Source organism: Gopherus flavomarginatus, chromosome 3 (genome assembly GCF_025201925.1).
Source record: "Gopherus flavomarginatus isolate rGopFla2 chromosome 3, rGopFla2.mat.asm, whole genome shotgun sequence".
NCBI classification, from domain to species: domain Eukaryota; kingdom Metazoa; phylum Chordata; order Testudines; family Testudinidae; genus Gopherus; species Gopherus flavomarginatus.
The window spans coordinates 231,629,507-231,644,054 of NC_066619.1; the positions used below are offsets into that span (position 1 = coordinate 231,629,507).

At 38.5% G+C, this 14,548-nt stretch overlaps 1 protein-coding gene across 1 annotated transcript in view; it reads left to right on the forward strand.

Moving 5' to 3' along the window:
* The window catches only part of LONRF1 (LON peptidase N-terminal domain and ring finger 1), a 36,664-nt gene that overhangs the window by 3,655 nt on the left and 18,461 nt on the right, over positions 1-14,548 (forward strand). Inside the window, exons 2-6 of the mRNA XM_050947597.1 lie at positions 2,559-2,677; positions 10,289-10,411; positions 11,171-11,317; positions 11,885-12,125; positions 12,213-12,282. Coding sequence (XP_050803554.1) covers positions 2,559-2,677; positions 10,289-10,411; positions 11,171-11,317; positions 11,885-12,125; positions 12,213-12,282 — 700 coding nt within the window. The remainder of the gene's footprint in view (positions 1-2,558; positions 2,678-10,288; positions 10,412-11,170; positions 11,318-11,884; positions 12,126-12,212; positions 12,283-14,548) is intronic.

The window sequence follows — 14,548 nt, forward strand, 5'->3', positions numbered from 1 at the left end:
AGCCCATCTTAGTTCCACTTTACCCAGACATACAGTCCAAAATCAGATTGACATAAATTTTTTGCCCTAAATTGAGCTTAATGCCATAAACTCAGCTTTAGTTAGGTTAAAAGAGAAGATGAGTTGTAAAGGAACAAACTCTTATTTAAATAACTGCTTTTAATAACTCTCTCCTATTATTTGGGACGTGAATTAATTATAAACATGGAAGTTTGCCCCTAACTCTTCACAAATGTGGGGACGGGTAGTTCTTATGCTGAATAAGTTGAAATGAAGTAGAAGTCATTAAAGGGATGCTGTCAGGTTAAAATCAGAATAAAGGCATCTTGAGTATTTTAGCTTAGCGTGTACCTCCTATCGCCCACATAACTGATATAGTTGCAGCTCCACCACTTAGTAAATTATACTGTGATCATAAATAGTGTGATTTGAATTTTGTAGCTTTCTCTTTGTCTTGAGTATTTTCATAATATTTCTTTTAGCATATGCAAAATGCCATAATACTTATTTGATTCCCTCCTGAATGACATTTTAATTTGGTGAAACTGAAAGTTTTGGAGTACAAATGTATATCTTACAGTTTATGCTGCTTGCTTATTTTTTGATATCTTTATGTTCGAACAATTAAACTGGCTAGTTGTATTCTCACTTCCGTAGTTTGTAATAGAACAGTGGTTTGATGTTTGCAATCTAGATGTTGCATGGATATATTTTTAGTTTTTATAAAAAGCATATGCTTAACCCTTAACCTGAAGTTGGGGCTAAAGCTGACCTGACAGTATTTCTTTAATCATTGCAATTCTGGGACAGACGCTTAAAAACAGCTTGCAGTTTTGCAAGTACAGTCACTCCCATTTGGAAATAGGATTTATGCCTGCTATATGCATATTGGGTAGTTATTGGCTGATAACACGTTAATGAGCCACTTTACTTCAAATATGTAACTACTTATGCTAAACAATCTTCCACTTTGTATTTAGTCACTTTGTATTTAGCTGTGACGCTCTGGGTATGTTTCCCAAACGTGAAGATCTGTGTAAGTTCAAAAGTGTCTCTCTCTCTCTCCAGTAGAAATTGGACCAATAAAATACGTACTTCACTTACCTTGTTTCTCTAATATCTGGAGCCCAACACGGCTACAGCAACACTGCATATAACATAATGTGGCATTTGTTTACGTTATGCTTACAAAATTGCACATGCAGATTTAGGCCATGATTTTGCAAACAAACACTTTTGCACACAAGTGACTTTACACACATGAGAAGGTCCACTAAAGTAAACTGAACTACTCACATGTGTAAAGCTAATGTACATATTGTGCCAAATGAGGCCTTGAAGGCCTGATTAAGACCCTTTAAATCATGGCCCATCATTTTGTACATCTCCACTCAAAACAACTATCCTGTCTTTTTTTGGAAAGGGGATTGGTGTATATAGTGTGTTAAAAGGACACTATCAATTCAGGTTTGACTTCAATTTATCATTTTCTTCAAAAGGTCAGGCAAACGAGGACTAGCAAAATATTAATATTAATAGAAATGTTCTGACATTTAAAATTCAAATTTATTTAAGGGACATTGTCGATTCAGAATCTAGTCAATAAAAAAACAAAGTTAAGTACACCTCTACCCCGATATAATGCTGTTCTTGGGAGCCAAAAAATCTTAGTGCGTTAAAGGTGAAACTGCATTATATTGAACTTGCTTTGATCCTCTGGAGTGTGCAGCCTGCCCCCGGAGCACTGCTTTACTGTGTTATATCTAAATTCAGATATATTAAGTCGCATTACATCGGGGTAGAGGTGTAATTTCAAGTACTATACCTGTTACCAAGTCCTCTATCAATACTTGCTGTTTTTTATAGTCTCATATTCCTTGAGACCTTTTCTCTATAACACTTGGAATCCTGACACACAGTGGTGCTTGAGAATCGCAGTGAAATTGATCAGTCTCACTTTCTGGCCTAGACAGAGTGAAATGTTAACTTACTTCTTACAGCAGAAAAGGTAAAAGTAAATTAGACTTTTTATAACTGGCATAAGTGCTTTGAAGTAAAATGATTTTACTTTTCTCGGTAGAATGTCTGTGCAAAGGTAAGACATTTAAAAAAAAAAGTCTAAAAGTGTAATGTACATGTGAATGCAAAAGTAACTTGCAGATACTTTGACTGTCCATGTTAAGTATATTACAAAATTTATCTGGGCTTCTTGAGCAGGTTTCAAATTTTACCTTTTTGTTCATTTTTACAACTAATAAGTAGTTTTATCTAGGTTTTTTTAAATTAAAACCTAAGATTATGTAAATACATTAGAATGGACTATCTTTAAGATTTAAGGGAGGTTCCAAATATTTTGCAAAGCATTTGAGGTAAACATTGTTTTCAAAACTTAAATTTAGGGAAGCCATTGCATTTTTAAAAAAATAGTCTAGTATGCTTGTGGGTTTTGTTACCTTATAGGAATGTTTAACTTTTTTAGTTGGGTCAAAGTGTGTGTGTGTGTGTGTGTGTGTGTGTGTGTATGTATGTATATAAAACTAAAAATATTTTGTTTTCAGATCCCAGTGACTTGATGTTAAGAGTTTACAGAGCTGAATCATATGCTGGCCTCCAAGAGTTTAAAACAGCCATAGAAGATCTAAATTTTATCATCTCTAAAATGTCAGATTGGCCAGAGGTAAGTTGATTTGTAATCTGCGTGTTTTTTAAAATCTGAAATGCTACAATGCTAAATTATGATGTTCAAATTGCATCAAAATAATTTCGCTGACCCAGTTACTCTTACTTCATTTAAACTTTCAAATCAGTGTTTTCTGAATGCTTATTTTAAAAAAACAAAAACAAACCCACCCTTAAATCTGGGAGTCAGTGAGATGTGAAAAATACTGCTTTTCTGCATCCTTGTTTATATTTTTATCAATTTTGATTTTAAACTCTTCAGGTGGAAGCAGAGAAAGTCTTGTCCTTTTTTTCTTTTTTTGTCAGTGAATTTCCCTGATGCTGCATGAATATTAAAAAAAATTGATAATTTTTTTGTTCTTCTATGATATAGACCTCCTCCCCCTTCAAAAATAAATAAAGGATTAGTCCCAATCCACCAGTGACTCACAGGAAGGTTCTAGGTGGGTTGCCACATTCCGGGCTCTTAGCTTATCACTGAGCCCTGGCCTCGGCAAACCTAAATTTCTTCTGGCCTGGAGAGGAGCTTGCGGGGCAGGAGGGTATTGGAGAGCAAGCCTATCTCTCACTGATGACCCCACTGTGGTGGCTTCCATCCCTCAGGACTGGGCCTGGCTCCTCGCTTGGACATTGTGTTCTGGTGCATGGTGTCTCAGTGCCACTTACAGTTACTCTGGCCATACAGGTATGGCCAGGCCAAACCTTAGCAGTGCTGTAAACCCATGCACCAGGTTGCAATATCAATCAAGTTTGGCCCAGCTACTCTCCTGTCATGGACAGGAGCCGCTGCCACTGTTGCAAGATGAGAAAGTTGCAGGCTTGGTCTCCAGCTCCCCCTTACCTCTGCATCAGGCTGGGATTAGGGTTGCGGTGCCTGCACTGGGAGTGCTATATGCAATGGTGGGTCACAAAAAGACAAAATGCAGTTGATGAGTCACTTTAGTAAAATGTTTGGGAACTCCTGGACGAGGCTAAAGATGTTTGCTTTCAAACCAGAGAAAATCTATTACCATTTTCTTACTATTAAATAGACAACTCTATTTTATTAGTATTAAGTTTGAAACTAGCTTGCTGTTACAGGCTTGGTTTTGACATGCCCTGTAGTTTGACAAAACTTAACTAAGCTGTCTGAAACTTCAGACTTCTGTTCTATGCTATCTTTCTAAAAAAACTTGGATGAGGCATTTGGGAAGCAAGACAGTCAGTCAGAAGCTGAGATGGTTTTCACTTCTGAAACATCTTGTTCATGAGTTTTTTGTTGCAGTTTTGATTCTAAAACAGCTTTTTGTAAGTTTGGATTTGTTTAAAATTGCTCTTGGCATATTTGCATGACTATGGTGTGGTGAAAGAAAGACGAGGGCAAGGCAATACGTGGGTTGGAAGAATTTGGAAAGGACGGGGTCCCTATGGTTTCTTAGCTTTTCTTGGATTTCTAACAGAGCAATTTGTTTGAGAATGGTGAAGCCTTGCAGAAATCTCCATGGTGGAGCTAAAAAGAGGGACACCATTAACTGGAAATCTAATCATGTCCATAAACTATTTCAGTTTCTAGTGTTACCTCTGCCCCCGAGTCCCCCTGGCAGTTTTTGTGGTCTTATAGGCACAGTATCCTGTTTTTAAATGTTTCACTCTCTTGTTGTATAAAAAAAGACTTGCAAAAGGAGGAAAATGACTATATAGAAGAAATAATAAAACTGACAACACAAAATGGAGTCAAATGCACAACGTAAACAAACTAAAAACAAAGTGCTTTTCTGTATTCTTTTGGCTGTAACAAAAGCAGCTTTTTTTTTTCAGATGGAAGCATTTTTTTGTGGGTTTTTTTTTTTTTTCCCCAATATGCCTTTCAGTTCCTGAAGGGGGAAAATTTTCAACAGCTATTAGTGCAAGTGAATTTTTCTTGTAAATTAAAAATGAAGATATTTCTTGTCTTAAAGTTATCAAAAACTTCATGAAAGACCATCAATGCCTTCAGCTCACACATAAGGTGTGATAGTTGCATAGGGTGAAAGATTTTTGATTCTCCAATATGTGTTTTCATGCTATCTAATTTTAAATGTTACCTTAATTTTGAATTTCCAGGCTTTCTTTTTTTTTTTTTACAAAAAAGAGAAATTAATGTTCACTTAAGAGAAAACACTTGAAAATGTAAATATTTACAAATTTAACTCCAGCTTATCAAGTTCATTGCTTGGGAATTGTGGATGACTCCGGATGTGGTGCAGGTAGCTGTAATCACTTAAAGGCAGGATCTTTCTGGGAAAATGTGCTGTTTGTATATGGAGTAGGTAACTTAGTGTGGAGATTTGAATGAAAATTGAATTATATCTGCAAATATCTCACTTTAGAGTTCTGCACTTAGTGTGAAAATATAAGCACTCACATTCATTAAAGCATTTAAACATTAAATAACACTTGGAGTAGTCCTGTAAGCACACAGTTGTCAGCCAGGACTAAAAACTTCAGATTTTTACATCGTTCTTGGAAGACACTTCTCTTCTTACCTTGTTTTGAAGTAAGGAGAGACTCATTTTCATTGTTAGATAAATAAAACTACATTTTCCCCAAGCTCTTATCTGTCAATAAAACGTATTTTACAGAAATACTAAATCCTCCTTGTGGCAAAACTTGTTCAACATGTGCTTTCAGAATGTATATTCGCTTCTCCATATTACTGGAGAAAATTTCAGGTTCTTGTGAACAAAGCTTCTCAAAAATTGAGTTTGCTGTATAGCTTCCTCCAACAAAGTCTGAAGACCTTTTTAGCCCCCATTCCTAAAAAGGTGGACATGTAGAGGAATCCTTCTTCTCTTCTCCAAGAAATCTGCCTCAGATGAGTAGAGGCAGAGATTTTCTTAGGAGGAAACCTGCCTTCGTCGAACAGCCATTGTAGGGAAACTATCGCAGCCATTTGTTGTGGAATTACAGAAGTCACTCCATAGGTAAAGCTGCACTGAATTTCCTTTTTATAAACTTGGTTTTGGCCTACTTATCTAAAATTTTTATAAAAAGTCATATTGGCCTCAATATTGTTAGGAAAAGTTGTAGTAAATTGAACAAGGTGTTTCCAAATTATGACACCCTAAATGTGTACATCAGGATTCAAAAAGTCCTAGGTTTTCACCTTTTCATAGCAAAAACCCTGAAAGAGGAGAGAATCTAGTTTACTGACTCATAACTGAGATCTAGTTATCTAATGCTCAGGAATGAAATTAGTTCATTAAAGTCAAATATAAAAAGTTTCACTTTTTTGTATTTGGAGCATGAGCTCAAATAAACTTAATACTTCATATTACATGATTGCTGGAGACGTGAGTTTTCAGTTTTTAAAAAATGGTAAGTAGCTAGCTTTTTCTCTAGGTTAGAACAGAGGGCTTCAGCAGTGGGAATATTATTGTCACTGGGGAAACTTGTCAATGGAAAAGGTAGCTGAAAGGGGAGGGTGAGGGACCATTCATTAATTTAAAGGCTAGCCCAGACCATGTGGACCCTCATTTTGCTCTGTTCCAGCATCCCTACCCTCCCTATCCTGTACTGGTAGCTTTGACACTATTTTGCAGATGCTGCAAGTCTGACCAGTTGCCTGTTTTGGGATCAAGAAGGAATTTTTCTTATAAAAACCAAATTGGCCAAGGCCTGGGTAGTGCAGTTAAATGGGAGTAGGATTGAGTAAATAGTGAAAGTACTTGGTAAGGACATTAATTTGTTGCAACTTGGCAGTCAGTTTCCAGTGGGGTTAAAAGGAATGGTTCCCAGAATTGAAAGACATAGGATTTTACTGATGGGTCTTGTGCTTATGGGATAAGGGGAGATCTTCATGGGCTGAGGTTCTCCCCCCCCCTTAATACCTGTTGCCCCCCTTTTGGGTGGGATTAGGGTGATAGGACTCAGAAGAGCTGAGTTCTAGGGGTGGGCTGAGGAGAGTCTACTTCAAGTCATGGGTTGTATAGTAGGACCACTATAGCTCCCACACTGGACCCATTTAAAATGCTTGGTATGTATGAGAGTAGGTATGACAGGGCAGGTAGCGCCCCTCTTCTGTGTTAAGCTGTAACTTTTTATTAAATTTATCACTTAAAATCCATCCCTATGTTTTTTCCTCTTATCTGGATATGATGGCAATTTTTCCACTCAAAGGCTTATAGGGTGGGAGATGGCACATGGCAACACATCTTTCAAGTCTTAGTATAGGGATTTTACCTTTTCCTGCAGTCCTCAAAGGTAAGTAGGAGAGTGTACCCCACAAAGCCGCCATCTTACCCAGTCTCCCTTTCCTGTGGACCTCCTGAATAGGGGAATACTGTTCCTGCAGACCTTGAAATACAGTAAAACCTTAGAGTTACGAACTGACCAATCAACCACACACCTCATTTGGAACCAGAAGTATGCAATCAGGCAGCATCAGAGAAGGAAGAAAAGCAAACACAGTACAGTACTGTGTTAAATGTAAACTACAAATAAAAAAAAGAACATTAAAAAAAATTCATGATGTAAGGAAACTCTGCTTGTTTAATTTAAATTAAGTTGGTTGAAAGCAGCATTTTTATTCTGCATAGAAAAGTTTAAAAGGTATATTAAGCAGGGTGGATACAAATCAGTGATTTTTAGAAATAATAAAAATTGATTTTTTAATTGTTGGATTTTTTTATTTAAATCAGATTTTTTTAATAAAATGCTTTTTGAGGAGAAAACCTAAGGATAGTTTTAATTAAGGTATCTCATCATGGAATAGGGATTATAAATTCATGTTCCATAGAATCTCAATCTACTATCTATGGATAGCAATCCATAGAATCCCCCCCGCGGGCTGCACAATGAGCCGTATGTTGTGCAGGCCTGTTAAATGTATACCCCAAATTAAGAAACACAGTAAAAGACCTGAAAAAGAGCCACTGTGGCTTAAAATCATGTAAAAGAAGCAGTGAGAGATAAAAAGACATCTTTTTAAAAAGTGGAAGTCAAATCCTAGTGAGGTAAATAGAAAGTAGCATAAACATTGCCAAATTAAGTGTAAAAATGTAATAAGAAAAGCCAAAGAGGAGTTTGAAGAACAGCTAGCCAAAAACTACATAGGTAATAATGTTTTTTAAGTACATTAGAAGCAGGAAGCCTGCTAAACAACCAGTGGGGCCCCTGGATGATCGAGATACAAAAGGAATACTTAAAGACGATAAGAGTCATTTGCGGAGAAACTTAAAGGATTCTTTGCTTCAGTCTTCACAGCTGAGGATGTTAGGAAGATTTCCAAACCTGAGGTGGTTTTTGTAGGTGACAAATCTGAGGAACTGTCACAAATTGAAGTGTCACTAGAGGAGGTTTTGGAATTAATTCATAAGCTTAACAGAGACAAGTCAGAGGGGCCAAATGGCATTCACATTTGAGTTCTTTCAGAACTCTTGGGTGAAGTTGCGGAACTATTAACTATTGTTTGTAACCTGTCCTTTAAATCGGCTTCTGTACCCAATGATTGGAAGATAGCTACTGTAACGCCAATATTTAAAAAGGGCTCTAGAGGTGATCCTGGCAATTACAGACTGGTAAGTCTAACATCAGTGCCAGGCAGATTAGTTGAAACAATAGTAAAGAATAAAATTGTCAGACACCTAGAAGAACATAAATCGTTGGGCAAAAGTCAACATGGTTTCTGTCAAGGGAAATCGTGTCTTACTAATCTATTAGAGTTCTTTGAAGGGGTCAGCAGATGTGGACAAGGGGGATCCAGTGGACATAGTGTACGTAGATTTCCAGAAAGCCTTTGACAAGGTCTCTTACCAAAGGCTCTTATGTAAATTAAGTTGTCGTGGGATAAAAGGGAAGGTCGTTTCATGGATTGAGAACTGGTTAAAAGACAGGGAACAAAGGGTAGGAATAAATGGTAAATTCTCAGAATGGAGAGGGTAACTAGTGGTGTTCCCCAAGGGTCAGTCCTAGGACCAATCCTATTCAACTTATTCATAAAGGATCTGGAGAAAGGGGTAAAAAGTGAGGTGGCAAAGTTTGCAGATGATACTAAACTGCTCAAGATAGTTAAGACCAAAGCAGACTGTGAAGAACTTCAAAAAGATCTCATAAAACTAAGTGATTGGGCAACAAAATGGCAAATGAAATTTAATGTGGATAAATGTAAAGTAATGCACATTGGAAAAATAACCCCAACTATACATACAATATGAAGGGGGCTAATTTAGCTACAACAAGTCAGGAAAAAGATCTTGGAGTCATTGTGGATAGTTCTCTGAAGACGTCCACGCAGTGCGCAGAAGCGGTCAAAAAAGCAAACAAGATGTTAGGAATCGTTAAAAAGGGGATAGAGAATAAGATGGAGAATATATTTTTGCCTTTATATAAATAGATGTTATGCCCACATCTTGAATACTGTGTACAGATATGATCGTCTCATCTAAAAAAAGATATACTGGCACTAGAAAATGTTCAGAGAAGGACAACTAAAATGATTAGAGGTTTGGAATGGGTCCCATATGAGGAGAGATTAAAGAGGCTTAGACTTTTCAGCTTGGAAAAGAGGAGACCAATGGGGGGGATAGGATAGATATAACTGTAGAAACTAACCTGAAAAGATTTCAAAATAAATTACTGTTTAAAAATATATAGTGTGTACTTTCTGAAAATGAAGCCTACTGTATATACTTGTTCATAAACTGAATATTTTTGGTAAAAAAATGTTGCATCAAAGAGCGGAGGTCAGCTTATAAATGGCTATACAGCAAAATTTGATTATTTTAATCTCTATGGAATCATTGAATTGAATATCTAATACATTGTCGTTTTTGTTTACTTGGAGCATCTGCAGGCATGGAGCTTCTCAGCTACCTGTGGCCGCAGTTCGCCATTCCCAGCCAATGGGAGCTGTGGGAAGTGGTGCACCACTTCCCACAGCTCCCATTGGCTGGGAACAGCAAACCGTGGACACTGGGAGCTGAGAGACTCCGTGCCTGCAGATGCTCCAAGTAAACAAAACATCCCGACCCACCAGCAGCTTACCCTGATGGGCCGGGAGCCAAAGTTTGCCAACCCCTGAAATATAGGGTTGGCTTATGAAAGGGTCATACAGTTTTTGCTATTTTTACCTAACCATCTTGGAGGGTCAAGCTTATAAATGAACAGGCTAATGAATGAGTACATATGGTACATCTATCTCTGAGTTGCAAAGAGTATGTGTTAAAGTTATAACAATCAACAAGCATGCATTTTTATGTAGAAAACCATGATTAAATCGAGTCTTCCTGACTAGTGATTTAAATTAAATCCACCCTGGTATTAAGTCAATGCTCAGTTGTAAACTTTTGAAAGAACAGCCATAATGTTTTTGTCACGAACATTTCAGAGTTATGAACAATCTCCATTCCTGAGTTATAACTCTGCGGTTGTACTGTAGCTGTGTGGAGGAAGGAGACTAGAGAGCATGGTATGTTCCTCCTTTCTGTGGACCTTTTAAGGTCTGCAGAAGAGGTACATTTTCTTCCCTACCACAACATCTCTAATTCTCACCTCCATGTGAGATGGAAAAGCCCTAGTGTGCCTGAATATTAATATTCTAGTTCCTTTAATGAAAGTATGAAAGTGTCAAGTGTTACTTCTATATCTTCAGATTTACTTCAGGAAAGCAAAGGTGCTTCATGATGCTGGGTTTGTAGGTGATGCCTTACAACTGTTCCTACAGTGCTTATCCCTTGATGAGGATTTTGTTCCAGCAAAGCTAGAAGTGGAAAAGGTAACTTGTATTTATAAACTGTGCTGCTCTCCTTCTCTCTTAGTTGGCCCACTTTACCCTAGAATCTCAGTCTTCAGTGTATTTATGCTCATCACGTCTGTAATTGTAAAATGAAGTTCAACTAGAGTTTGGGTGATTTATTTTCACATATCTAATTTTCTGTGTAGAGGGTCTCAATGTATTTGGATGCAATAAGAGGTGGTGTGCCCATGTTTTCCACAAAAATACTTTTTTAAAATTGAGTTAGGGGAGAATATGTATACTTAACCCAGTTAGCATTCTAGTTCGTATGGTTTTCAAGTAAAACAGAAATAAGATTTTCATACTTTCCAGTAGATGTCAAACAAATTTGAGTAAGAAGTCAAACACTTTAAGCTTTTCATTCTGTGGAAACAAATATCTCTGCGCTGTCAACTTTGCACAATACAAATTAACATTTTTGCAGAACTGCATCTTGTTTAATTACACCACACCTAAATAAGAGTTGGGAGAAGATAATTATTTCCTGTCAGGGGGGAATTTAAGAGCTTAACTTGTGTATAAAGATAAGGATATAAACCTTTGATTAGGAGAACTACTACTGAACTGAACTTGTGCTACAGCTGATTATAAGGAAGAGAATAAGTGGAAGGGTATTTTTAAAATAAGAAATTTTGATACAAAGTAAGCTGCTTCATGGTGATTATGTAGTTATATTAACTACAGTTTTATAGCTGAATCTTTTCCCTCAATCTTAATGTTAAGATGTTTATCTTATAGACATTGTATAATTTGCTGTCACCAGAAAATGTGAGAGAGAGTCTGAAGGAATCTGCTTGGAGTTCACCTCATATTCGAAATAAACCTTTTACACTTGGTTCTGAAATGGAAGAATTTGGCTGTAGTCTACAGCTTTGTCCAGAGCAGGTAAGTAATTAAAACCATATAGTATATGTATTTTTCCCCTTGGTTAGTAGACAAACTCAGGGCATCAGAACTTAAGCTATTTATCAAACTTTTATTAAGCTCCTTTCCTATTGGACACACATGCTGCTAAATCTTTCTTCCTGCTAGTTGTAGACTTTCCTGTTAGATTTCGTGACTCAGCTGGTAACTACTGTAATTTTTTGACAATTTGTAAGGCACAATCTACTGAACTTTTTCATTATTTAAGATTTAACGCTAATAGCTCCAAAATAAAAAGGGTATCATTATAGATTTCTTTTCCAAATAAAAATAATTCTAGATTTCTTTTCCAAAATTATTTTCCTCTTTGAAGGAAACAGAGGCTTTTAATCCCTTCTTTAATTTCACCAGATGCTTTCTTGACCTGCCAAATTCCATAAATTAATCATTGAGTCTGGCTGTGTAGTGGAGAAGATTGTTGATATCTGAATTTGGCTTCAACTTATTCATGTTCAGCTGTCATAAATGATAGCTGCAATTTGAAAATGAGAATAAGTATTATTAACTTTGTTCATTTTATTTCTATAGAATTTAGGAGTGCCAGAGATAACAGTGGAGTCTTTCAGAGGAAGCCTAAATCGTGTACAATCTGTCCATGCTCTTAACTCAACAGAAAATCTTGCTAAAGGAGATGGATTAAAAAAGGTTTCTTCTGAACCTCTGCTTTCTAGCCAGGAAAAAGGTGCTCTCCTAAAAAGGAAGCTTTCCCTTTCAGAACAGGATGCAATTGTGTGTGAAGATGGAAGAAGCAAACATAAAAAACCAGGAGGTAAATAGCCACTTAATGTCAATGTTAGACATACTTATTTTGATTTTTGTCTTGTGTTCAAACGGTATCTGCTCTTGTTTCTTTTAGAAACTACAAAAAGGGACGTTCCACAGCACTTAATTGATGTGGCAGATTTTGAGTGCTCTCTGTGTATGAGGTAATATTTACTATTTGTTTAGTATCTTCCGTGTGATATCTGCATTATAGATGTGGGCAGATATGTTTTGTTATATGTAAACCGAGGCAAAGAGGTTATGATTTGCCTTATGTCTATTTTATTTGAGAATAGTGGGTGCGTGAGGTTCTGTGGCCTGCACTGGGCATGAAATCATGCTAGATGATGATGATCCCTTCTGGCCTTATAGTCTGAGTCTATGGGTATGTCTACACTGCAGTGTAAGCCCAGGGGTAGTAGAACTTGAGTTAGCAGACCCTGCATTTGTTAATCTAGAGCTTGCGCATGTATGCTCATTTTTAACCCCACGTTAGGAATTGTTGAAGTCCCAACCTGGGGCTTCAGCGTCTTCACTGCATTATATGAGCCTGAGTCCAACTGAGCCCTCCCAAAACATGGTTGCTCTAGCCCTGTGATACTCCGACTAGGGCTCATGCAGCAAATAGTAAAAGCTTAGTTAATAACTTAAATTGGTTAATAATTAAAATTACTCTGTGATTTTAATTGTTAACCAAAGTAATTAAGCTTTTACTAAGTTAACCATTTGTGGTTGATAAAATAATACTTGGTCCATTTTGCTATGAGAGTTATATCTATTCAAAAACTAAATTTCCCTTGTCATACTGTTTTTAAATATGAATATATCGTACTATAGTAAATGAAATAACAAATTCACACTACTGTGACTCTCTTGGGTAATGTTGATCGCTAATTTGGCTTCTGAATCACTCAGGTTGGAGAATTGCTGCTCGAGCCTTTTGTTCATGGTGTATGGTAGAAAAACTTTACTCTCCACTAAACTGGAACCTCCAGAAGACAAAGAGAGTTGGTCTGTGGAATTGTGGAATACTTTAGATGGATTCCTGGAGCACAAGTCCAGTGGAGTTGTGTCTACATTGCAGAGCAATAGGGCTTGAACCTGGGGTCTGAGTTTGACTCTGGCTTGGATCCTCCACTTCTGTGGGGTCCTGGAACCCTTGGTCTGAGCCCTGGGTTAGTGTGATGTGCATGTAGACAGGAAGGGAATTAGACTTGAGCCTGAGTTTGAACCCTGGGCTTATGTTGCAGCATAGACATACAAATACCTAGACTTCTTGGGCCCTTGCTGTTACCCTTATTGTTGCAGACTAGTGGTTATGTTTACACAGCAGTGTAAGCCTGGGCTCCGATCTAACCCCCTTTGCGTCCACACGCCAGTTGTTCTAAACTAGAGTTCAAACCTAGGGTCCCAGGACTCTGCAGGGCTTGAGTGTCCGAGCCCATGTTAAGCTGGACCTACAGTTTGAGCCCTGTTGCTTTCCTGTGTGCACGTGTCCCTGGCTTGACTTGATCCCAAAAGTCTTCTGGATGTATCCAAGAGTTTCTTGGGGAAAACTTCCTTAGTCCTCTCTGCACCAACAGTCTGTGGTGCGATCTGTTGCACTCTGTTGCCATACCTCCTCGTGCAGAGGACAGCAGTTCAGGTCAGCGTTACCTGCTGAACACTAGTCTGCAAGCACACTATCAGAGAGTCTACAGGGTTTTTAATGGAGAGCTGTCAGAAGCTTTTTGCAAAAAGCTGCTTCCTGGTCACAACAGCAGAGCCAGATTTTGGTGCACGCTGCCTTCCCTTGCGTGCACTGCCCCAGAAGGGCCCAGGAGCAAGGGCCAGAGAGCAGAGCAGGGACTAAGCAGCTGCCCTGCAGGGAGAGTAAGCTGCAGAGCTCCTTGCTCAACATGGCTAGGGAAGGATGATCCTCCCCCAACACTGCAGTTGCTCCCCTTCCCTTCAGGGTAGCTGCTTGATCCCTGCCCTGCTCTCTCTCCCACCCCACTGCCCTTCGTGGAGCTTCATGTGCAGTGGGTGTCCAAGCAGTATGTGCTGTCAGGATGGTGAGTCGGAGCCAGCCCCAAAACCTCCCTGAAGCCTCCTTCAGCAGTGGCTTCGGCTCCTCCTAGCTGCTGTGAAGAGCTTGCCCAGAGCAGGGATAAGCGGGAGTCATCCCTCCCTTGGCTGTGCTAAGCTGGGAGTTCTGCTGCTCCCTGTCCCTGCACGATAGGCACTTGGTCCTACTCTGCTCTCTGTTCCTTGTTCCTAGCTCTCCCCCATCCCTGCCCTCCTTAGGGCTATGTGTATAGAGGTGTCTGGGCAGCATGCACTGTGAGTATTGAGTGGGAGGCCCCTCCTGCCCAGGTGTGGTGGATGCAGGGAGAAGAGATCCCTGGAGGGTGCTGGAGCACACTATACCTCAAGCCCTAGGAATTCACT